The 26198-nt window shown below is 39.0% G+C and overlaps 1 protein-coding gene across 1 annotated transcript in view; it reads right to left on the bottom strand.

The window, feature by feature from the left end:
* The window catches only part of eIF3b (eukaryotic translation initiation factor 3 subunit b), a 142695-nt gene that overhangs the window by 35391 nt on the left and 81106 nt on the right, over positions 1 to 26198 (bottom strand). Inside the window, exons 6-8 of the mRNA XM_067150355.2 lie at positions 25800 to 26001; positions 18155 to 18297; positions 17827 to 17965 (exon numbers count right to left, since the gene is read on the bottom strand). Of these exons, the coding sequence (XP_067006456.1) occupies positions 17827 to 17965; positions 18155 to 18297; positions 25800 to 26001 (484 nt within the window). The remainder of the gene's footprint in view (positions 1 to 17826; positions 17966 to 18154; positions 18298 to 25799; positions 26002 to 26198) is intronic.

Below are 26198 nucleotides of genomic sequence, written 5' to 3'. Positions count from 1 at the left end.
GATGGACAATGCCTTAGTTGAGGACTGGGTGAAGTGCGTTTGGCAATGTCACCCGGGAGGTTTGTTACAGAAACGAAACATACTTGTGGTGGACAGTTAATGAGGACATACAACTGACGCCGTATAAGATATGATGAGGAAAGAAAAACTGAACTTGCGATAATTCCCGGAGAACTCACTTCTATTCTACAGCCGTTGGATGTGTGCATGAACCAGTCTTTCAAAACTGCAATGAAACAGTTGTACACTGAATAGATGTCTGATGGTCATTACGAGTTAACACCAACCGGACGAGTGAAGAGGCCTGACGTGGGACTAACATGCAGCTGGATCAAGGCCGCTGGAACTGCGGCTATCACTGTTAATTAGACCTAAATTGTTCTCCCAGTCCGGTAAGAGGTCATCCATGTTCTCAGTGAAGTCTAGTGCTTGTCTTATCTTCTTTTGTGCATTTTCTACTACAGACTTATTTGTCTCTCCTGTCTTCTTAGCCAGTGTTCTCATTTGATTGACGAATGATGTCAATGTCTGTTCAAATTTGGGCTCACAATTACTTCCCGATGACAGGGCAAGTTTGGCTGGGATATAAATAGATTGCAACATGTGTAAATTCAGAAAATATATTGTTGAAGTGTGGTCGTCACAACTTAATGAGCGTAGTATACCAAAGTGCCATTCTAGTGGATCTTGATTAAATTTGGCTGTGAGCACATATTGGAATCCATCATTCCATAAATACTCGGGACACCTGTATTGTGCTCTCAATTGTTACTCTTAGGGATTCAAGATTTTATTAAGGTTTGATACCCTATTGAATCTTTATAAGGAGCCCCTGCAGGCGTAGAAGTATTTAATACATCTATTAGGATGTTTAATTCCCTTGTGAACGGTTCTGTTGGTTCGCTGTCTTCAAATCCCTCTGAGTTTATCTGTCTAAAGAACTTTATGCCATTTGCAACAGAATTACTAAATAACTGAAAAGCAAGTCTCACGTTCATGCACTGAAATGAAGTGGGGTCTATATGTGTAGATGTTAGCTTGTGGCAAACTTTCAAACCTGCAAATTTATGGCAGTTATCCATTTCAAAACTTGCCGATAGAATTTAAAATCCACAACTTCATTACTGTAATAGACTTGCCTTTTGTCGTGAAAATTATTTATGATGAACTTAATTATATGTACAGCATCTGAAAAGGCCCAAAGTCTCCTACTAGAATCAAACATTAGAAATAGAGCACACGACCTTCCCTTCTTTTCCATTTATTCCTAAACATTTCCACACCTTTTTATTAGACTGACTTCCGTCTGAGGTGAAACCTATAATTCTGGCGCCAATTTGCTCCAGTTGAAAGACCACCTGGATTAAAATTCGTGACAAAATATCACCAGGTGTGGAATTTCGGCATGCATACACAGCAACCGGTTGAACCCAGTTATGCAATAGGGGGACAAACATGAACACTAACACATGATTTGAGAGTTTATTTTTCCCTTGTTCTTGGGTGTGTTCTCCTAAATTTACGAATCCATCACCTTTAAATGAGTTGGTGTTAAACTGAACCTCTTCCCTCAGTTTTACTTCGTCATACGGGTGAGGGATAGGCAAGCTGGACCGCACGGTTGTCTTCAAACATTAATTACACTAGTTAAAAATCTAGATACTTTACATTCAATTTTACTGGGGAACTTTAGCATTTTCCCGTGAAAACTTGTCACGTCAGCAAATTTGATCAGCCAAGCTCATCGAAAAATCTAATAAATAAACCAAGCCAAACAACAGTCGATCACAGGTACGTTTTAATTCTCTAAGGTAGTAAAATAAAGCAAAAATTGCCCAACATGATTGCTGAATCTCTTCTTTTTTTTTAAATCTTCCATTGTAATTTGGTCTCTGGTATATTGTTTGTGGTAATTTGCTGGAAATATTGTACCGCGTAAATTAGGCCTATATCCACTTTTAAAGGTTATGTTGAACTCGAGAATATGGATTTGAACTTAAGTATAGAGTCTCAGAAGTTCTCCAATGCATTAAATATTCAATTCTGCCTGTCAATAATCACAAGCAGATTGGACAGAAGAAAAAACTTCAGAAATTTTGGTTTATTCGTGACTTAAAGCTCAGCTGGAAAGCGCGTTCATTGCACAGGCCAGTGCGAGTGGGAAATGATACAAACTTTTTAAATGTTACGCTGTGCAATTAAAATGACTGCTGTTTTTATATGGACATTTTCTGGGAATCACCTTTTCCCATTTTGAAAATTCTGCTTCATTTTTAGGTGGTTTGAAGAAGTGTTTACCTTTCGTAGTTTTGTAGCCAGACTTGAATCCTGGAACGAAGCAAGTAGGAATCTTTTTCCTCGTCAATATTATTGTAAGTTTTATAAACTCAGCACTGTATTTACACTAAATACAAGAATGCCATCACCAAATCACACGCTCTTCACTTTCACTTAATATTAATGCACGACAATTAAGTTTTTGGCCTTCACAGAACAACACTACCGAACACAACCATATTACAACTACAGATACCAACCCTCAGATAGCAACGGTGCTGCCCCTAGCGGACAATCAATCAATCAATCAATACTGATCTGCATTTAGGGCAGTCGCCCAGGTGGCAGATTCCCCATCTGTTGCTTTCCTAGCCTTTTCCGAAATGGTTTCAAAGAAATTGGAAATTTATTGACCATCTCCCTTGGTAAGTTATTCCAATCCCTAACTCCCCTTCCTATAAATGAATATTTGCCCCAGTTTGTCCTCTTGAATTCCAACTTTATCTTCATATTGTGATCTTTCCTACTTTTATAGACGCCATTCAAACCTATTCGTCTACTAATGTCATTCCACGCCATCTCTCCGCTGACAGCTCGGAACATACCACTTAGACGAGCAGCTCTTCTCCTTTCTCTCAATTCTTCCCAACCCAAACATTGCAACATTTTTGTAACACTACTCTTTTGTCGGAAATCACCCAGAACAAATCGAGCTGCTTTTCTTTGGATTTTTTCCAGTTCTTGAATCAGGTAAACCTGGTGAGGGTCCCATACACTGGAACCATACTCTAGTTGGGGTCTTACCAGAGACTTATATGCACTCTCCTTTACATCCTTACTACAACCCCTAAACACCCTCATAACCATGTGCAGAGATCGGTACCCTTTATTTACAATCCCATTTATGTGATTACCCCAGTGAAGATCTTTCCTTATATTAACACCTAAATACTTACAATGATCCCCAAAAGGAACTTTCACCCCATCAACGCAGTAATTAAAACTCTGAGGACTTTTCCTATTTGTGAAACTCACAACCTGACTTTTAGCCCCGTTTATCAACATACCATTGCCTGCTGTCCATCTCACAATATTTTCGAGGTCACGTTGCAGTTGCTCACAATCTTGTAACTTATTTATCACTCTATAGAGAATAACATCATCCGCAAAAAGCCTTACCTCCGATTCCACTCCTTTACTCATATCATTTATATATATAAGAAAACATAAAGGTCCGATAACACTGCCCTGAGGAACTCCCCTCTCAACTATTACAGGGTCAGACAAAGCTTCACCTACTCTAACTCTCTGAGATCTATTTTCTAGAAATATAGCAACCCATTCAGTCACTCTTTTGTCTAGTCCAATTGCACTCATTTTTGCCAGTAGTCTCCCATGATCCACCCTATCAAATGCTTTAGACATGTCAATCGCGATACAGTCCATTTGACCTCCAGAATCCAAGATATCTGCTATATCTTGCTGGAATCCTACAAGTTGAGCTTCAGTGGAATAACCTTTCCTAAAACCGAATTGCCTTCCATCGAACCAGTTATTAATTTCACAAACATGTCTAATATAATCAGAAAGAATGCCTTCCCAAATCTTACATACAATGCATGTCAAACTTACTGGCCTGTAATTTTCAGCTTTATGTCTATCACCCTTTCCTTTATACACAGGGGCTACTATAGCAACTCTCCATTCATCTGGTATAGCTCCTCCGACCAAACAATAATCAAATAAGTACTTCAGATATGGTACTATATCCCAACCCATTGTCTTTAGTATATCCCCAGAAATCTGATCAATTCCAGCCGCTTTTCTAGTTTTCAACTTTTGTATCTTATTGTAAATGTCATTGTTATCATATGTAAATTTTATTACTTCTTTAGCCTTAGTCTCTTCCTCTATCTCGACATTATCCTTGTAACCAACAATCTTTACATACTGCTGACTGAATACTTCTGCCTTTTGAAGATCCTCGCATACACACTCCCCTTGTTCATTAATTATTCCTGGAATGTCCTTCTTGGAACCTGTTTCTGCCTTAAAATACCTATACATACCCTTCCATTTTTCACTAAAATTTGTATGACTGCCAATTATGCTTGCCATCATGTTATCCTTAGCTGCCTTCTTTGCTAGATTCAATTTTCTAGTAAGTTCCTTCAATTTCTCCTTACTTCCACAGCCATTTCTAACTCTATTTCTTTCCAGTCTGCACCTCCTACGTAGTCTCTTTATTTCTCTATTATAATAAGGTGGGTCTTTATCATTCCTTACCACCCTTAAAGGTACAAACCTGTTTTCGCATTCCTCAACAATTTCTTTAAACCCATCCCCGAGTCTGTTTACATTTTTATTTACCGTTTTCCACCGATCATAGTTACTTTTTAGAAACTGCCTCATACCTGCTTTATCAGCCAGATGGTACTGCCTAACAGTCCTACTTTTAAGACCTTCCTTTCTATCACATTTATTTTTAACTACCACAAAAACAGCTTCATGATCACTAATACCATCTATTACTTCAGTTTCCCTAAAGAGCTCATCTGGTTTTATCAGCACCACATCCAAAATATTTTTCCCTCTGGTTGGTTCCATCACTTTCTGAATCAGCTGTCCTTCCCATATTAACTTATTTGCCATTTGTTGGTCATGCTTCTTGTCGTTCGCACTTCCTTCCCAATTGACATCTGGCAAATTCAGATCTCCCGCAACAATCGCATTTCTTTCCATGTCGTTTCCCACATAGCTGACTATCCTATCAAATAATTCCGAAAACGCATCAGTGCTACCCTTTCCCGATCTGTACACACCAAATATATCAAGTTGCCTATTATCTTTAGAAATGAGCCTTACACCTAGAATTTCATGTGTCTCATCTTTAACTTTTTCGTAGCTTACAAATTCTTCTTTCACCAGAATGAAAACTCCCCCTCCCACCTTTCCTATTCTATCTCTACGATACACACTCCAGTGCCGTGAGAAAATTTCTGCATCCATTATATCATTTCTCAGCCATGATTCAACTCCTGTATCAAAGTGACCACAGAGCAGTTGAAGAAACAGGCAGAGAAAAGACTACGAAGGGTACGTCAAAAGCGATTCCATAGACCGCTTCGAGTTGGAGAGTTGGTATTGATCAGAAGGCCTACAGGATCCGATGCCTCAGGCAAGATATATGCAAAATTTTGTAAACTTTTCGTGGGGCCCTATGGAGTTATTGAAAACCTAAATAATAACACTTATAAGGTCAAGAGCATCGACAGCACGAATGTAATCATTCATAATGCTGCTAACTTGAAGCTCTATTATAAAACTGACAGTGTAACAGAAGAAGGAGGTGACAAAGAAGAAGAAGAATAAGAAGAATCAATCAATCAATACTGACGATTCATCACAGTCCCTATACTAGCCAACAGGGAACAACTTAAGAGCTCACACTTTCTCTTCTACTCGTTATGTTTGCACCGAAACATCACAGTCCATGTTGATGTAGTCGGCAAGATCCACAGTTATTGGCACATCCAACCCCGCCCCACCCTCTCTCTCTCTCTCTCTCACACACACACTCTCTCTCTCTCTCTCTCTCTCTCTCACTCTCTCTCTCTTTTCTCCTGTTTCTGCATCATTCAATACTCCACTTCCCATGATGTTATCAGCTGCATAAATCACTCCAGCTTCTATAAAGCAGTTTGCAATTATTTCTTCATAAGAAATTAATCGTAAATAATGATGTACTCAAAAACTGAATAAAATAAACATTTGTTTTGAGAAACACATCATAAACTTCACATGCTGAAGGATATGCATCCTGCTGATCAGAATTGTTATGCAGTTGCTTACCTTACCCTATTTGTAATCGGCTAGTTTCGCCTGTGTTGTCGTCATGAGTGTGTTGTCTGGTATTAGCTGGATAGGAACGTGTTTTGCAAAATACTGGGCGATTAAAACAGAAAGGAATTATATTGTGAAAAAATAAAATACAGGCAAAATGGCTATATTTTTATTTGTTATACTGAAAATCCACAGCCTGTTTCCATTCATTCAACTGGGTCTGGAATGGAATGAAGCCCCCATCTAGCAGCGAGGATAGGAATTGTGCCGGCTGCCGAAGCCTGTCACACTCTTCTGGGGCAATGATTAATGACTGACAGATGAAATTACATTATATTGGAGAGTGTCGCTGGAATGAAGGGTGACAGGGAAAGCCAGAGTATCCAGAGAAAAACCTGCAACACCTCAGCTTTGTCCAGCACAAATCTCACATGGAGCGACCAGGATTTCAACCGTGGAGGCTCATTTGTTATACTGAAAGTTCAAAATTATTTGGAAATTTTTCTAATTCTATATTTCCCCTCCTCAATACAACATTAAATAGGGAAAAGAGGAAGGGACCTACCAATAATTTTGCAATTCTGAACAATTTGTTATATTGGTATTCGTAACAGCAACATTTTACTGTGCAGGCTGAAACTCAAAATCCTGTATTTCAGGCCTCCTCCTTATACAGTGGAACCTCAACTATCCGTTCCTTGAAACTACAATTTCCCAAATTATTCGTTCAAATCATATTGTCCCGCGAATATCTTGATTAAATCATGTAAAAATCCTGCGTTATCCACTCCTCGAAGAAATTATTTCCAGGTTCAACCATCCAAAAAATTCTATCCCGACGCGAAATCCTCGATCTGGCTTTTTTCAAGAAAAAGTACCTCACGAAAGGACGGCTATGAGATACCTGTGGATCTTGATGTTAACGTCCCGTCATTGAGATAATTACGGCAAGTATTGTACTGGCAAAGCGATCGGCGGTGAACTTGCACAAGGGACCACCTTAGCATTGCATTCAGCTCGTAATATTTACGGAATCCTCGGAAATCATAAAGCAGAGTGGCCACAACAATTGGAAGGAGAGAGAGTGTATTTCGACAGCTCTACCTAAAGACGGAACGAGTTTCGGCAAATGTTCGTACTTGTAAAACATCTACATTATGTTCAAGGTTAGACGTTTTCTATTGTATTGTCGAACAGGTGTTGGGCACTTCCCGCAGGGCACTGAATATTGGGCTTTCAGACAGGAATCAAAATTGCTCCTTTGTAAAATGAATGTAGTACTTTAATAATGATCGGATACGATTATGTTCACAAGACCAGAAGAAATGTTGCACCTTACATTGTATAAAGCCATTACTGTTTTGGTCCTAATATAAGACAGGGTTTTTTTTACTGTTTTTTGTTAAAATGTCCATATAAAAACAGCAGTAATTTTAATTGCACAGAGTAACATTTAAAAAGTTTGTATAATTTCCCACTCGCACTGGCCTGTGCAGTGAACGCGCTTTCCAGCTGAGCTTTAAGTCACAAATAAACCAAAATTTCTGAAGTTTTTTCTTCTTTCCAATCTGCTTGTGATTATTGACAGGCAGAATTGAATATTTAATGCATTGGAGAACTTCTCCGACTCTATACTTAGGTTCAAATCCATATTCTCAAGTTCAACATAACCTTTAAAAGTGGATGTAGGCCTAATTTACGCGGTACAATATTTCCAGCAAATTACCACAAACAATATACCAGAGACCAAATTACAATGGAAGATTAAAAAAAAAAGAAGAGATTCAGCAATCATGTTGGGCGATTTTTGCTTTATTTTACTACCTTAGAGAATTAAAACGTACCTGTGATCGACTGTTGTTTGGCTTGGTTTATTTATTAGATTTTTCGATGAGCTTGGCAGATCAAATTTGCTGACATGACAAGTTTTCACGGGAAAATGCTAAAGTTCCCCAGTAAAATTGAATGTAAAGTATCTAGATTTTTAACTAGTGTAATTAATGTTTGAAGACAACCGTGCGGTCCAGCTTGGCTATCCCTCACCTGTAGATGCCATGTTTGATTCCCAGCCACGTCAGGCATTTTTATCTGCATAGGAGGGTTGGTTCTAGGTTCAATCAGCCTACATGATTACCATTAACTGAGGAGCTATCTAACGGTGAGATGGCGATCCCAGTCTAGAGAGCCAGGAATAATGGCAGAGAGGATTCGTCACACTGACCCTGAGGCACCTCGTAATCTGCAGACCTACGGGCTGAGCAGTGGTCACTTGGTAGGCCAAGGACCATTAGGGCTGTAGTTTGGTTTGTTTTAGGAGTGATTATTGTGATGTTCTAATTTTTTCCAGGATTTTTCGTTTTCCCGTATTGTACTTCCCCCCCCGGATCCCTTAAAACATGGAGAATCGAGGTTCCACTGTACTACAATTCCTGTACCAAGTCTGTTCCTCAATGAGTATCAAAGCCCACCCTCCTGATGAAGCTAGGAAGCAGAAACGAGCTTGTTGGGGGCTGAGAAGAGATGGATGTAGAAGAAGTGGGATTGATGAACATGGCAGTGTATAAAGATGTGGACACTGCCCTTGTCTTCTTGTGTTCTCATTTTTGTCCTTTTGTGTTTTCATTTTTGTTCTCAAATCCTCTTTCTGTTGCTTCCTCTCCCGACACCAACCTGCCATTGTACAGGGTCAATTTTAAGGCCTGCTCCGTGTGTCAGGAGAACACGCACGGAAGGCGAAAGCGCAGCCGGGTGACTCATTTGCCGAGATATATTGCCTCATGACCGGCTAAGATGATCTAATGCAGTACGGTAGCGATAACCATTGCTTCACACACAGTAGTAGTTCAGTTCTTCTGTGGCATTGGTAGCGTGTTCAATGTGTTCGCTTTAAAATAGCGTAGGTTTTGAAGGAATACTAATCGTGTGTTTAACGAGTGATGAATACAGTAGAACAGCGTATATTCATTGTGTTGTGCTATGCGAAGCATTCTTCTTATACAGAATGGCGCTTTCGATTCATTTGCAAATTTCCTGGAATCCTCCCTCCCCATAGGAGTACGGTACATAGATTAGTAAAGAAGTTCTGCACCACCGGGTCCATTCTTAACAAGAAATCACGCAGGAGACAAACCGTTTTATCAGAGGAAAAGCTTGACGAAATAGGACCTCTCTTGGAAAGAACTCCAACAAAATCCCTGTCGCGTCTCGCCGTACAAGCTAATGTGTCATCTTCTGCCCACAAAGCAACAAAATTGTTAAAAGCAAAACCGTACAAACCCACCCCTGCCCAATATTTAAGAGGACCTGACAGTTTCACTAGGGTTCGGTATTGTAACAGGTTGCTCCAGTCAGTTCACGATGGCTATGTTGACCCAGAACTTTTATTTTATAGTGATGAAGCATGGCTACACTTAAGTGGCTATGTAAATAGTCAAAACAATCACTACTGGTGTGTAGAAAATCCCCAGCAGCTGCATGTCCGTCCACTTCATGATGTAAAAATAGGAGTTTGGTGCGCAATAAGTGCTCGCAGAATTATAGGGACAATTTTTTTCCGTGAAATAATAAATGCTGATCGATATATAGAGCTCATTCTCAGACCATTCTTTCAAGAGCTGATGGAAGAAGAAAGCAATAATGGTTACTTTATGCAAGATAATGCGACGGCACACACTGCTAATCGGTCTATGGAGGTATTACGGGAAGTTTTCTAAGATTGTGTGGTTAATTATCCCCCTAGATCTCCCAATTTAAATCCCTGTGATTATTACCTGTGGGGGATGCTGAACAGAAAAGTGTATGTGAACAATCCTCACACAAGAGAAGAACTACAAGAGAACATTACACAAGTTATTTCGAACATCACACGAGATGAGATTCGTCGAGTGTCCGCAAACCTGTTAACGATGTGTCAGGCGTGTTTGACAGCTGAGGGACAACATTTTGAACATCAAATGTAATGCCAGGGAGGTTTTAGATCAACAGTTTCACTAGAAATGGATTTCGATAAGTGTGAATTGCCGTAAGTAGTGGGGAGGAATAGCGCGCATTATACCGGATAGCGACCGAGTGTCATTGCGTCAGCCATGCCGTGCTCTGAGTAGTGATGCCGAGCATGCTAAAGAAAAGACCCTGTATCTGTCCTATCACGTGTTCCTATCACTCTCTATATGATTTAAGTCTATAACATCAAAATCACAAGAAATCAGAACAATCCAAAATGTTGGCAAGAAACTGCTACAAGCAACAATTTTAAAATATCTTGGATCTACGATTGCTGATTATGGCCAACATTTCTAAGAAAAAAGTCAACAGTAGCCCAAATATTACCAACTTGTCTTGGCAGTAATAATAATAATAATAATAATAATAATAATAATAATAATAATAATAATAATAATAATCGTACGGTCTCAGCTCCTTTTGTCTCTGCCCCAAGCTGTATTAGCCCACAATCTTACCAACCAGTCCCTGAAGAAATTTTGCATTTAGGTCTCCTGTAACTATAGGGTCTGTCAAAAAAAAAAATGTATACACACTTTAATAAATGGGATCTGCATAGTGTTTTTAGATTGTAAAGTAGTATGGAGTTTTCTCAGCAGATGTAGGTACCCGTATGACTTATGACTAACAAGTAACGTATTTGATAGTGAATCAAAATGGCTGGGACATGCTTGAGGAACAGAAACTTATTTTTAAGTGGTGATTCAAGTATGAAAATGTCACTGTAATTCAACATGAGTGAATGCAAGAGTTTGCAACACAGCCTCTAAAACATCTGACAATTAGCCTACATGACTTGGTGACAAGTTTGAGAAGCATGGTACCATTTGTAATATGCACAAGGGAAGATCTGGAAGACCTCATACAAGTCCTGCTTCTTCAGCTATCGTCTTAGAAAAGTTTGCAATGTCGCCTCAGAAATTTGCTACACAATGTAGTCATGAGACAGGGATTAACAGTGGAAGTATAAGACATATTCTGAAAGCTGCTGAGTGGAAAATGAACATACCAAGATTACTGCATGTACTGTATTACATGAGGGCAATACAGATTGCTGAATGGAGTTTTGAGAATCTGACACTAATGAATTGATACTCATTTCAAATACTTTGAACACTGCATAGAGAAAGACTGGTCTTCAGATTAAGGGCCGGGCCTACCACCTACTGGTAAAGTAGCGCGTAACATGCCCTCCCCGTAAAAGGATGTTTCCGTTCGACCACCCCCAGGTAACGCTATCGGCAGCATAAATCGTAGTTACCCGGCGCGTAATTTATCGGCCACTTCGAGGGCCCGATAAGACTTTACCTGCTGGGCAAGTTTTGAGAGTTGATCATTATTAGCTGTATTTCTGGTGACATACAACTTAAATTAGCGTAGTATACTGAAAAAAGTATGATACTGTAACAGTGGCCGATATTGTATTGCAGGATCTTGAACATTAATGCTTCCCTTGAGTTGCAACGGTCACACCAGCCTCTCGCATCGGTAGCTTAGGGAACACATTATATACGTCAAGCTTTCGTAAAGAAACTTTAAAAGGATATAAAATCAAAATCTATTTGGAAATCATTTCAAATGGGCTTTAATTTTCTACTTTTTCAGTTTTCAGACACGAGGTATAACTTAATGTATGTATCCCAATTATCTCAATCGTTCTCGTAGCGTAATGGCTAACACGCTCACTTCGTAATACGAGGTATACAGGTTCGAGCCTTTGTTATGACGAATCTCTCGTATTTCCATTATTGGCGTTGTGTTAATCTGTATGCCTCTTTTCATATGTTCTTTTGTTAATAATATATTTCATTGAAATATTTAATAACAATATTATGTCTACTAGGAAATTGCTTTACATGTATGCTACTTATAGAAAGTGATGTTATGATTAATAGCACACAGGACTGTCGCCCAGGTGGCAGATTCCCTATTAGTTGTTTACATAGTCTTCTTGTAAATTATTTCGAAGAAATTGGAAACTATTCCATTCCCGAATTCCTCTTCCTATGATTGGATATTTATCCCGATTAGTTCTTTACATTTACAGTATTGTACCTTCCAACTTTATCTTCATAAAGTTAAACATTAGAAGGAAATGCTTTATCAATACAGTAGAACCTCGATAATTCGAAATCGGTTAATTCAAAATCCCGCCTAATTCGAAGAAGCTCTCGTTCCCGGAAACATGAGATACAGTTTTGCATGTTATTTCAATTGTTTAATTCGAAATACGGATAATTCGTAATTCGAAGTACAATGTCGGCCCCATTACCGAAATTCACACTTTTAATTCGAAACTGCCTTTACATTTTAAAACAATAGTACGTTACAGAGTAATTTCAACTCGAAATTTATCCGCTGCGCGTCATAATAGAACGCGCATTCCGAAACGTGGAGGGGTAGCTTTCCGCATTTACACTCACTTCGGTGGGTCTACAGTGCGCTTCATGATTGCTAAGTTGAATGAAATCGGAATTCTTTTGTATTCAACCTTTTAAGGAACGCCGTAATATCACGCAACAGGCAGTGTGCGGGAAAACAGAATCCGCGAACACTGGCGATACCAACAGTTGACGAAAAACGTGGCTCATATAATAAATTCGTACGCACCGAACAATACTTTCATTGCTGGTGAAACTGCATTGCTTTATTTTAATGCGAGCCCAAACGGTCTTATTGTTTTAAAGGAGAAATTGCCAGCCGGGAAATCGTACAAGGGTGAGGGATGGGGGTCATAGTAGTGCACATGGATGCGAGATACTTTATCGCCTCGCCATAGGAGAATTCGATAAGCTACAATGTTTTAAGGGCGTCGGGCACTTTCCATGCCAGTACAAAGCATCTAAAAATGCAAACAGTACAGAAATCCAAAAATAATGCATTTGCACAGGGGAACCGGCATAATTTAACCTCGTCTTTGAATTGTGCGATTTTTTTTCTTTCGTTGTGTGAGGTTATGTTTGTCAGTGATTTATCCAAGTGCATTATTTGAACATTGTAAATGCACCTTGTTGGATACATTTCGGAAATAGTTTTTTCCATGGCATTTGAAAGGTTTAAACTGTGAATCGAGGTGATTGCATGTATTAATGGGTCTTAGATTACTTTGTGACGCTGCAAGTGTTTACATTTCTGAAGTGCGAGAGAAGTGCCATGGCGGGAAATCGTCCGGGGATAGTCATAGGAAAGTTCGATTTTAAGAGCATCGGTTACTTTCTGTGTAAATACAAGGCATCTAAAATTCATACTGTATAGTAATCCAATTAATAAGCACTTGCACATGGGAGCCAGCATAAATTTCTCCTCGTCTTTGAATCGTTTTTTTGCTTTCTTTCGATGCGTGAGGTTATGTTTACCAGTGAGATATCCGAGTGCATTATTTGAATACTGTAATTGCACCTTCTTGGATACATTTAGGATATAGTTCTTTTTTCATGGCATTTGAAAGGTATAAACTGTGAATCAAGGTTAACTGCATGCTATAACGGGTCTTAGAATATTTTGTAACGCGGCAAGGGTTGGTACTTCTGAATTGTGAATTGGCGGTTAATTAACGAGGTTTTACTGTAAATGGAAACATGTGGAACTAACGAGGTCACAGAACTAGTTGCAAATAGAGCATCGTGGAGATACTTAATTCACAGAAGCCTGCAGATAGAATGAATGCTCAAAGGCAATAAGTCCGTAAAGAAGATATGTGTGTATATACGTATATGGAAGCACGTAAAAGAGAGTTAAGAACAATGGCAGGGAACGAAAATACATTTTAAAATGTAAATTAGAAATATGAAGAAAACCTGTGTACCTTCTATTACGGAGCGAGCGACTTGACCAGTCTACTACGAGAATACTTTTAAAAAACGCTGCCTTACATGACAGGTTATAACTGCCGTAAGAAAATGTAATCTTGAGATTTTAATCCCAATTAGGTATTGATATTGAAGATCATAGATTAAAATCACGAAAGCTTGACATAAATCGTTGTCCATAACTATTAAGACTCCCATTATTAGGCTTTTTGGTGATAATCAGCAGGCGCAAGCACAGGGAAATAAGACAATCGAAATGAGTTTCATGCATCTGACGATAGATAGCACCACACTCGAAAGCGAAAAGTCACTGAAAATCAGTCTAGCCAACTTCGTATATCGGTGTCTAGCTCTGGGTAGCTACCTAGCGCTTGCGCGGAGGTCGTTGGATGCAAGCCAAAGTACCAGCCAATTTACACCTCCAGGTAGTTTATCTCCCGGGCAGCTGCCAGCCACTTTACCAGCAGATGGTAGAACCGGCCCTAACTCTTAAGAGTCAAGGAGAGCGACTGCACTCCTGACTCACACTAAAATTGCCGGGTGCACAATCATGAACTTTGTTATTTAGCTTTCCAATCTGGTCGTGAAGCGGGTGGCATTCTTAGCATACCCACTCTAAATAGGCATGGCATTAAGAAGGTTAATACAGAAAAGACTCAGACCCTGCACCAACCTAGCCAAGAGAACAAGTAAGACCCTGTGTGAATATCATTGGAGAAGGTCTTTGGAGTGGGAAATACCTTTGTGACTTAGGTAGTACGCTCTCTTCGAGCGGACATTGACCTGGTAGTCCAACATAGAAATTAATTGTCCAGCAACACTTTTTGCTAGTTGCTTTACATCGCACTGACACAGAGAGGTCTTATGGGGACGATGGGATAGGAAAGGCCTAGGAGTTGGAAAGACGGCCGTGGCCTTAATTAAGGTACAGCCCCAGCATTTGCCTGGTGTGAAAATGGAAACCACGGAAAACCATGTTCAGGGCTGCCGACAATGGGATTCAAACCCACTATCTACCAGATGCAAGCTCACAGCCGCACGCCCCTGACCACACGGACAACTCGCTACCCCTTTTGACAGCTTGAACAGGTGAAGACACTGACAATGATGATATCAATGCTGCAAATACAGTAAAATTCTTGTGTACATGTAAATTGTAATCCCCACCTTGTTGTACGTGTGTGATGCTAGACAACCTATAGACGACACTGAAAAAGGCTGAAACAATATCACCAGCCATGTCTGAAGAGGATACCTGGAATAGCACAGCAAGACAGCCATACATATATCAATGTCATGGATGAGGTCAAGTCCCCAGGTACTGAAGCTACGATTCTCGATCGGTAATTATGCTGGGCGGGCCATGTGCTCTGCATGAAGAACAACTGCCTTCCCAAACAAATATTACTGTATATTCTGAGCTAACATTGGGTTAATGTGGTATCGGAGCTCCATGAAAACTCTTTAAAGATGTGATTAAAGCAAATATCACCAGGTGTAACATTGCTATTAATAACTGGGAGACATCAGCCTAGGACCATACATCTTGGAGGGCGTTCGTACATAACGGTATACTATATTTTGAAGAAAGACAGCGAGAGACCGAAAATGACAAGAAACAACAACAACAAAAAAGGAAGTTCTCAAAAGAAACAGAAGGTTTCCCGTCCACCATCCTAGTTATACCTGTGCTCACTGTGGCAAATTGTTTGCTTCCCACGTTGGGATATGCAGCTATATCAAGACCCATGGCAGCTTGCACATTGGCAATGAGTAGTGTTCAGTGACAAATCACAATTCTGTCTGGATACAAGTAGGTAATGGAAAGGAACAAACAACTGCAACTCAAGTCATATATAGGAGACAGGAACAGTGAAAGGAACACATAACAGAAAGAACACAATGAGGTTAGTGTGGGAAGAGAGAAAAATAGTAAAAAAAAAAACAGAAAAGTACAAGCACAATCTCCACATCTTCACACACTGCTATCTACAAATAGACTGGCTCTATCCTCATCAATCACAGTTCCTGCTCCCCATTGAAATAACCCGACTGCGCAGCGATACGTGTAGGAATTTCTGCGACCATGTGGGTTTCCCTATCTGGTGCAGCTCGACAACCCCAATTTCTAGCAGGATAATGCCCGGTCTCAAACACATGGGTATCTCTGGCCTTCTTTTATGACGTCAACATGTTTCCTTGGCCAGCAAGTTCTCCTCCAGATCTCAAGCCTATCGAGAACGTTTGGAATGAGACTGGATGGAAACTATGGCAGATTTAGAGGGTCAGGTGCACCAGCTGTGGCAGAAACGAATTCAGGAGAACATATGATGTCTGAATGCGTCCATCCCTGACCATATCACTGTCTGTCTACATTCTACGGGTGGTCCAACGCCATAAAAAAAAGTGCTTCCTGCAAGCTCCGAGCCTGTGGCTCAGACGGAATTTCAAAACAAGTAATGTGACTAGTGCTTTACAGCTTGTTAAACACTAGCACGAGTAGGTGAAGTAAGACCCTGGAAGCCTAGCATTATAAGCGCAAGTTCCATCACCTAGTGCGACACAGACAGCAGGGTGAATATGAGAGAATAGACAGCAAACACGCTGTTACTGTCTCTCCCTTCACCATGAACAAGTTTATTTTAGCACTTGCCATTACTTAACACATAATGATAATATACTTCCAACAGGATGAAATATCATATTTTAACCAAGACGTCAGCGAAAATCTCACATTCGTTACAGTACGACACTCGGCGAACAAAAGCCAGCGGCACTGGCTATTTAGGTCTTGGTGTTGCCAAGCCATGTGCAGTGACAACTTTGAATGCCTGGTGATGGAACACTGGCCTGTACAGTTTAGAAAGCTATTGGTCTTGCATGAATAGGGACAGAAGTACAGGGGGGAGTTATTCAAAGTTTGCGATTCTGGCGGGGTTTCACTTGAGAGTTGCCGAGCTCTAATTGTAATACCTACAACACTATAAAATACCTGCAAAAAAACTATTAAACAAAGAATGACATGTTTTATTGTTGAAAGAACACCAGATTCTATGAAATATCACTATTTTTTAATGAATTATTATTATAAATTGTTACGAAATTTAGAAACATTTATGTTTACATTCTGTTTATACCCTTTAATACTCAAGAGTTATAACTTACCTAAGTGAAGTTCTCAGTGGTGGGTCCTCTCACTTCGCTTGTCTAACAAGAAGTGCCTCTTTCTAAATTTATCAATTATCATCAATTTATATTAAGAAAGTATAATTTGATAGAATCTGAAGATGCTTTTTCAAGAACAAATCATGCCATCCTTTATTTAACAGTGTTTTTTACAGGCATGTTATAGTGTTGTAGGCGTTCTTAGTTTAGGAGAGACACGTTTTTCTCTGGGTACTCCAATTTTCCCAATCATATTTAATTCCAGCAACGCTCTCCAGTATCATATTTCACCTGTCAGTCATTAATCAATGCCCCAGAGGAGTGCGACAGGCTTCGGCAGCCAGCACAATTCCCATCTTCGTCACTAGATGGGGGCTTCCTTCATTCCACTCCTGACTTGGTCGAATGACTGTAAACAGGCTGTGGATTTTCAACAGTCCACTAAGCTACCAGAATAGTAAACATGATCCTCCGGTCCTGGATTAATGAAGGTAATACAAACTTCATGAAATACTGTGATATAAGGGCGTGATTTTATTTATCATAAGGTGTGAATTATATTATGATCCGTATTGACAAATATTCACAATTAAGAGAACTCAAGGAATGTCCACCTATTCAATACAAATTAAGATTTGATGTAAGTTATTTATGTAATACGGCCACACTATTATTTCATTAGCTGTTATAAGTAAGAACAAAGAAAGATTATAGTCTAGTTTGTACTTACACTGTATTTGATGTCCTTGTCTTTCTTAGTTATCTTGGTATAGCGGTTGACATTCACACATAGATAATCTCCAGATTTCTGCCAATGCATCTTACAGTCTGCAACGTTGAACAGATTCTTGGACCGGATCTCATTTCGGCTGGAACATGCAATGAGTGATGATAATGATTGTATTTTTAAGTATTACATTGCTTGATGTTTAAAGGGGCCTAACATCTAAGGTCATCGGCCCTTCAGTACAACCAGGCAACCATCCCCAAGCATGCAATGACAAGTGTGACAATAGACTGTCTGAGACTTGCACATACAAGAGAAAAAGAAATAGTACCTTGGAATCTCAAGCAATGTCACACGAGCAGGAACATCTTTATCTTCAGCCATCCAATAGGCCAGGACATTGTCTGATGGTGACCAACTGAAATCCCTTATACCAGCAATCTTAATACTCTTCTTATCCAGTAGACCAAAAGACTACAAGAAAAACAATAGATCATATAAAAGCAATCACATTCACTCATTCAAATGGCTGAATGGTCTACATTAAGGAATGATGATGATGTGTTTATTTGCCTATAACACTCCCTTTTTTCCTATTTTTTAACTACATTAATATGAATTTTGTGAACGGCTTTCATGAAATTATATTCATAGCTTTATTATTATCATCATCATATTTTACGCCCACATTCGAGCACTTAAAACAAACCATATAAATCTAAGACTTCAAAGAATAAAATGGGAATTATTATTATTATTATGATTATTGATACTGTTGCAGCTGCTGTTGTGTATTTGGAATTAAATTTATATTAATCGATTTGACTGAGCAACTGATGAATAGGATTAGTGTACCATATAAGACATAATTGTTACTAATAACCTACTAAAATGTCTGGATTGGCCAAGACGCTGCGTAAATTCAGAGAATTTACCGCAGATACAAGTATTCTAACCCACATTCCAGACTTTGAAGTCACTGAGCTTGATAGCTGCAGTCGCTTAAGTGCGGCCAGTATCCAGTATTCGAGAGATAGTGAGTTAGAACCCCACTGTCGGAAGCCCTGAAGATTGTTTTCTGTGGTTTCCCATTTTCACACCAGGTAAATGCTGGGGCTCCGCCTTGATTAAGGGCACGGCCATTTTCTTTAGATTCCTAGCCTTTTCCTGTCCCATCGTCGCCATAAGACCTATGTCGGTGTGACATAAAGCCAAATAATAAGACTTTTCTTTTTTTTTGCTATTTACTTCACGTCGCACCAACACAGACAGGCCTTACGACAACGATGGGATAGGAAAGGTCTAGGAATGGGAAGGAAGCAGCCGTGGTCTTCAGTAAAGTACAGCCCCAGCAATAATAAGACTTTGAAGTCAGAGTAACCTCCAGTGGGATTTATTACATGTTAAGGCAAAAAGTGGGGAATGTTGTTCAGAATTTGTAGTCTTATATTTTTTTATTATGATTATTATTGTGTCTAAAATTAAGTAGTAAAAATAAGGGTTAATTTTTAAAATGTGTGTGGTCATTTAGAGCAGCTATGGTTAGCTTTTTTTGCGATGTAAATTTTGATAGCTTCTTTTATATTGTGATTTGCTTGTATTATCAATGTGTAAAATTTTTAGATCCGTTTGATATCTGCAAAGTGGTGTGAGTTGCCGTATATGTGATTGCCGAATGCCGAGTATCTGTTTTATCTAAGTGAGGTTTTCTGTTCTTTGTACCTGGTGTAAAAATTTTGTTCTGTCTGACCAATGTGAGTGGCATTAAAAATAATCAAACAAATAGTGGTAAATAACAACCGTCTTCCCAGCACAGTAGACCAGCTATTAGAAAAAAACAGAAAAACATAAACAAACCCCTACCCGCAAATGATACGTATTGTATGCGCACTTTTTAATGATAGATGTTTGTTCTCAGTTGAGGAGTAAGAAGGGAACACTGCCAGTTCTGGTAGTACTGCCAACTGAATGGAAATGAAATCTGAATTGAATCAATAATATGATCGATTTGTATGCATTTTCTAAAACTTTATTATCTAATGCCAACAACTGTGTCACACACACAATATATAATACTATATAACATTTCCCGATGCGAAACGTGTTCCTAGCATGAATTCTATAGTTTGGCTTTGCTGTGTAAACAACAACAGTACGAGTACTTAAAGTGTACGCCAGATGTCGCACAGCGATAAGTAATTGTGTTTCAAAGGTTGCCAATATGAATCTCGAAGATATCCGAAGGCGAACGATTCAGCACTAGTGCGCAGATAATAGTTCTCAATTCCATGAATAAAAATACGTATAAAATAACTAACATATTCAAAAAGGAAGGACTTAAGATAGTATTTAGAACAAAACAACACTTATAATAAATATTAAATGTAAAATAACATTTTTCTGAATCTGGAATTTATTAAGTCAAACACCAAGAACCACACAAAACGTCCTTTTTGATTCACCTCTCATTCATAGTGAGACTGGTCTTTCATATTTTCCTCCTATTTTCAGTAGCAACATTCATTATCTTCCTGATCAATAGGGACTAATTTCTACAAGTTTTTGTAGGTTACAGAAAGAATCTCAACCACCACTACTACTACTACTACTACTACTACTCAATAGTTTGTTAGCTTCACAACTGAACAATATTTCCATGTCAGGGATGCTTGCTCCTGATGGACTTGGCAATAAAGATCTAAATTTGTGAATATCTTCACTGGTGTGCTTGTCTAGAAAAGGCAAGCCAGTCCAACCGATTATCTTTGCATCCTGCATTAGTCTGCTTCCGTTAAGCTCTCCAAAATGTCAAAGTTTTGTCCCTTCCCTTTCTCCTCATCAAGAACATTGTCCTAATTTTTTCGAAGCTGATTTTCATTCCATAATTTTCAATAATTTCACTCAATATATCCCCATATTTTTGTCTCCTTCACAATTTTGCCCATAACCATTACGAAAAACCGTGGTGATAGCACACTTCATTGTCACAGTCCAGCTTCATTCTAAACTCACTCTGTTCTCCCCACGTGTCAGAATGTCAGTGCACTGTTGCAACAATTTTTAAAATTTTTTTTTACAGTGCTTGCACATATTCTACCATTTGATTTTCAAACCCTATCCGATGCATTACTTTCGATACCTTGCCTTGGGTACACTATCGTGAGGAAGGTATTCTTAAAACATTACAGGGTGTCCACCAAATCCAGATTTTGAAATTCCCTGACATTTCCCTGTTTTCCAGACATAAAAACAATTTTTTCCCTGACACACAATGACAAAAAAAATTAAATTATAATAGGTTTCCAGGTATGGCCGTAATATTAAAATACATTTTAAAACCTTAACATGCAAAATATAAATGAGTAATTAATGTACATATTAAATTTCACAACTTGCAAGTTTAATTTAGTCCAATTTAATTCACTTTAAGATTTTAAAAAGTTATTACCATTACTGTTTCAGTGAAGAAATTTCTTCATCTATAGCGAGCAACGACTGTCGAGCTTCTGCCATCACCCTCCGCTTCTTTTCTTCTAATTCTTTCAGCAACAAAGTGGCCTTTCTCTTATTTTTTTGCAAAGAATCTTCTGCTTCCATTTGGACCATCCATTGAAATTTGTAAGAGTTTTTTTAGATTGAGTCCCTGCAGTGCTCGCACAAAACCGTTTAACAAATCTGAGGAGGTAGAGTGACCAAGAAACACGGAATCAAAATAAGAAGTGCATACTTCATTGGTATCAGGATTGAAACTACGAACTACAAGATCCATTTGGCCCATCTGAGAAACTTTATTCAGTGACTCGTCAAAACCAACGGTAAAATGTGTGCACTTATGACACATCTCAAGAACTTGCTTATGAAAATAGGGGGCCAAACCATGAGTGATTGTATATGCAATTTTTGTTCTGTGCAGTTGAACTTTCGAAGCTATTTCAGAGTCTGGAAACATTACTGTGAACAAACGTACACTAGCTTCACTAGAACGTAAAGAATGGTGTTGCATGACCGTATGCATGCACCATATAATCTCAGCTTTGGTTACCTGCTCTCTTGAAAGATAATTCTGTAGACATCTCGTCTCTGGTGAACCTTCTTTAATGGAAGAAGAAGAAGCAGGAGAAACAGCAGCAGTGGAGTCATATGTGATAGAGTTCGTTGTGGTAGCTGTGGCAGGCAGAGGATAATTTGTGTTTGCGGCCAGGGTATTATCTACTGAGTTTATAAGTCATTTTTTACTTCACTATTCGAATGTTCTTTTTTAAAATAACTTGAAAGGGATGATGAGAACTGGCTGAAGTTGACACTACTGGCATGCTTATTTCCTACCATGTGACTTTTTAATGCCTGCCTCCCCATGTTGCTAAGAGAAAATGATGTTTTACATATTATGCAATATGCTGAAAATTTGTCCTGAGGCATGGGTTTCAACCACGTTCTGAAAGTATCATCAAGCAGCCACCTTTCATTAAACGAAGTTTTCCTTGGCTTTGATGAAGACATTGTTAGCTGAGAACAGTAAGTATATTGTAAAAAGAAAAAAATTAAATAGTCCTATACTCCGCACGACTTTCTTGTAAACTGACAGTTCGCAAAACAAGTGAGCACTGCCTTACCTATGCTGCCAGCACTCTATTGCTTCGATAGCAGTTGATGCACTCGTAAAATGTAATACCCTACTATGAAAATCACTAAAAAAACACAAGTGAAAACAAATTCACAAAACTTCCTACCAATATCATACACTAAAACAAGAATAGGTACATTATTATAAAGTGTAAAAATAAATTATTCGCGGCTAATGACCGGCATAAGAAGGAGGTTATGGCTGATCGATACCACGGTGTCAATTTTTGCCGAGTCACATTCTTGCCGCTTGTCTTGCACGAACTATACAGGGGTATGGTACACAGATGAACTATATGGTAACCAACACACGGATGTAAATAAAATTACAACTACATTGAACACTATTAAACCTATATACCACACACGCCGAGTTAGGTAACTTAACCACGTGGTGATGTAGGCAATACAGTTGGCAGACAGGTTTCAAGATTGCGCTCAACCGATATAAATCGATATGAATGGTGGTTTGGGATTGACTGGATCAAGAACGAATACATACAAATATACTTCACAAACTCAAAATCTCCTAACCAACAAACAACCTTCATCTTACAGTGTGATGTCACTTCATTTTAAATCTTGTTCTCTATTCACAAAATTACACGTGATATTACAAGCTACTAGACGTGCCTGAAAACTACCGAACCCCTCTCACGAAAGTTAGGTTAGAAACTCAACATGGCGCGGCCCACGGTGTTACCTACATCAGCGCATTTCATCATAATAATAATAATAATCATGAACACTCAATGAGTATTAAGTTTAAGTGAATTTCGCACTTTCCTGCATTCAGTCAGTGTTTGTTGTCTTGCTTTTATACTTTACGAGGTAGTGACTATGGCACACGTCATTACACACTAAACAAACAGTCATCCGTTGGGTTGTGTAATTTTGTCTATATGCATATTTTGTTGTGGAAGCCATGTATTTAAGAGATTAGAAAAACTGAGAACGCAATATAGGCCTAATTCAACATGCTCGCCATTCCCCAACAACACAGCATATTCAATAGTAAGCAGATCATAACATTGAAAATTCGATCGATCAATTGATCTATCATAGTCGCTACTGCTTGCTATAGCCTATCCATATAGCTACTGATGCTATTGGTTACTTCACGTTCGAGATCACACTTGATTTTTTAAATGTTTGTTCAGTTTTCTTTACAATTTATTCCTGGCATAAAAGACATGCCCTAGATTGTTATAAAAACTGAAAAATGTGCTTCTATTAAAGGATAAATACGGTATGTCAATTTTATATGGCAGAACGAATTTCCAGATTTTTTTCGGAAATCCCTGACATTTCCCGGTTTTCCAGTCATTTTTCGAATTCCCTGACATTTCCCGGTTTCCCCGGTTTTCCATACGGGTGGCCACCCTGCATTATGACCATTAAACTCAGAAATGCTTCTGTACTTTTTAACCCAACTTTTAATGTACAAAAGAAAAATGCATCTTAACCCAATCGCATCATTTGACGACCCTGGCTCGTAAAAGTTATTCGTGGCATATGAATCCAATGACGAGCTCAGCTCGCGGCGATGCACTGATGTATATCAATACATGCATCTGAGGTAATAATTATAATTTCTTGGTTTTCCGTGGTTTCCCCATTTTCACACCAGGCAAATGCTGGGGCTGTACCTTAATTACGGCCACGGCCGCTTCCTTCCCACTCCTAGCCCTTTCCTGTCCCATCGTCGCCGTAAGACCTATCTGTGTCGGTGCGACGTAAAACAACTAGCAAGAAAAAAAAAAAAAATTTGTGTGGCTATTTCTAGCCGAGTACAGCCGTTGTAAGGCAGACCCTCTAATGACGGTGGGCAGCATCTGCCATGTGTAGGTAACTGCGTGTTATTGTGGTGGAGGGCAGTGTTATGTGTGGTGTGTGAGTTGCAGAGATGTTGGGGACAGCACAAACAACCAGCCCCTGGGCCATTGGAATTAACCAATGAAGGTTAAAATCCCCGACCCGGCCGGGAATCGAACCCGGGACCCTCTCAACTGAAGGCCAGTACGCTGACCATTCAGCCAACGAGTCGGACATGCATCTGAGGTGAAGTTTAGACATGTGGCTTCGGTCAGCTCCCGCGCTCCAGGTTATCACACACTTCTGGAACAAGAGATAAAATAATCTTTGTTCATATTATTTTGCTCACGTCAGTTGCAATCATGCTGTCAAGCAGACACGTTGGTGTTGATGAAGATGGAATACGAAAGCTAATAGACAGTGTTTTAGAGAGTGATTATATAGACAGTGATGTTTGTGACGACAAAACAGACCCTAAAGATCTCAGTTCTAGTTCGAATTATGTATGTAGTAGTGCTGATGACACGGAAAGTGATACAAATGACGACTGTGAGCAAGTCTATGACGAGACCACATGACCTCCCAAGAGGCCGTAGTTTTGTATAGGATGGGGATATGTCATTAAAGATCTACGCGCTTTTAACTCCTAAGAGGGTAAGTCCCCTCAGTGTGTTTTTGTGGTGCCGACTTCATCGCGGCCCACATCCTCACAGTGTGTACCGTAATGCGGGATTTTAAACGTGTTTTCTCAGTGAACTGCTACGGTATTTAAATAGTATGGAAATGGGTTAACCAATACTGACCATATTTCATTCAAGGAAGCATCAGTCTATACAATGTTAATGTACAGACATGATATTCTATCAATTAAATGTTTCTGAGAGAGTGATGATCACTGTATTTTCTTACAACAACAAGAGAGCCTTTCATTTCTATGTGCATCACAAGTCAGAACAACTGCTTCAATCACAAATAGTCAGAATTTTTCACAGTTTTCCACATGAGCAGCATAATCTATAAAAATGTGAAGATTATCTTTGTCCAATTTTGTTTCCATATTTTCCTTTCTTTTCAAATGCTCCCTCTCCCACAATGGTATGTCACTTTGCAGGTGATTAGTTAAGCATGGATAACAATATGTCTGAGAAGTTGACATGGAGATTCAACGTTCAAATCCTAGAACACACAGTGGCTATCCTCACTGCACTTGCACTCCTAGGATTACTGACATTTGATCCAAAAAAATGTTGGGAGAGGATCTGAAGTATGTCAACTCAGGACATATAATACCAAATTGCAGACCTGGATATTTCCAAAGACCCTAAAGTAAGAAATTTTCCACAGAAATACACATGTCAGTTGACCAAACGAAGTCACAAATCATAATGTGAATCAACATGACCCTAACTGAACAGTCTCTCCCAAAAAATGTTAAATAACAAAAATGGAATAACATAGGATCAAGTAGCGTGAACACTTCAAAATTTAAAAAAATCTGAATTAGCATACGGTTATCTAAGTCTCACTATCATCCATACCGGTGTTTCATATACACTCAGCATATGCTCTCCAATGCGTGCGAAGTATTTGTCATCATGTGACCAACGGAAGATGGGCCAGACAGCTGGGCCATCTGGGACGAACGTTCGTTTCTCCAAACCAGTTCGGATATCCCACACAATGAGTTTTTTTTGATCTCCAGGATGATCCTCAACATGGGGAGAGTAAGTCACAAGATATCTGCAAATAAGACATCCATCACACTAAAGTATAGAAATTTCTACTAACTTGTATTGAACAAAAAATGTCAAAGATCCTTCTTAAGCTATACACTTAATATCATAAAGATGAAATCAGCATTTTAATTACAATCACAAGAATGGAAAAGCTTTACAATAATTCATGTAACATGCTTCAGACATGCAGAAATGAAATGG

The sequence above is a fragment of the Anabrus simplex genome, chromosome 6 (genome assembly GCF_040414725.1).
Source record: "Anabrus simplex isolate iqAnaSimp1 chromosome 6, ASM4041472v1, whole genome shotgun sequence".
Taxonomy (NCBI): Eukaryota; Metazoa; Arthropoda; class Insecta; order Orthoptera; family Tettigoniidae; genus Anabrus; species Anabrus simplex.
The sequence above is the reverse complement of the archived record's forward strand: the minus strand, read 5'-3'. Positions and strand labels throughout refer to the sequence as shown.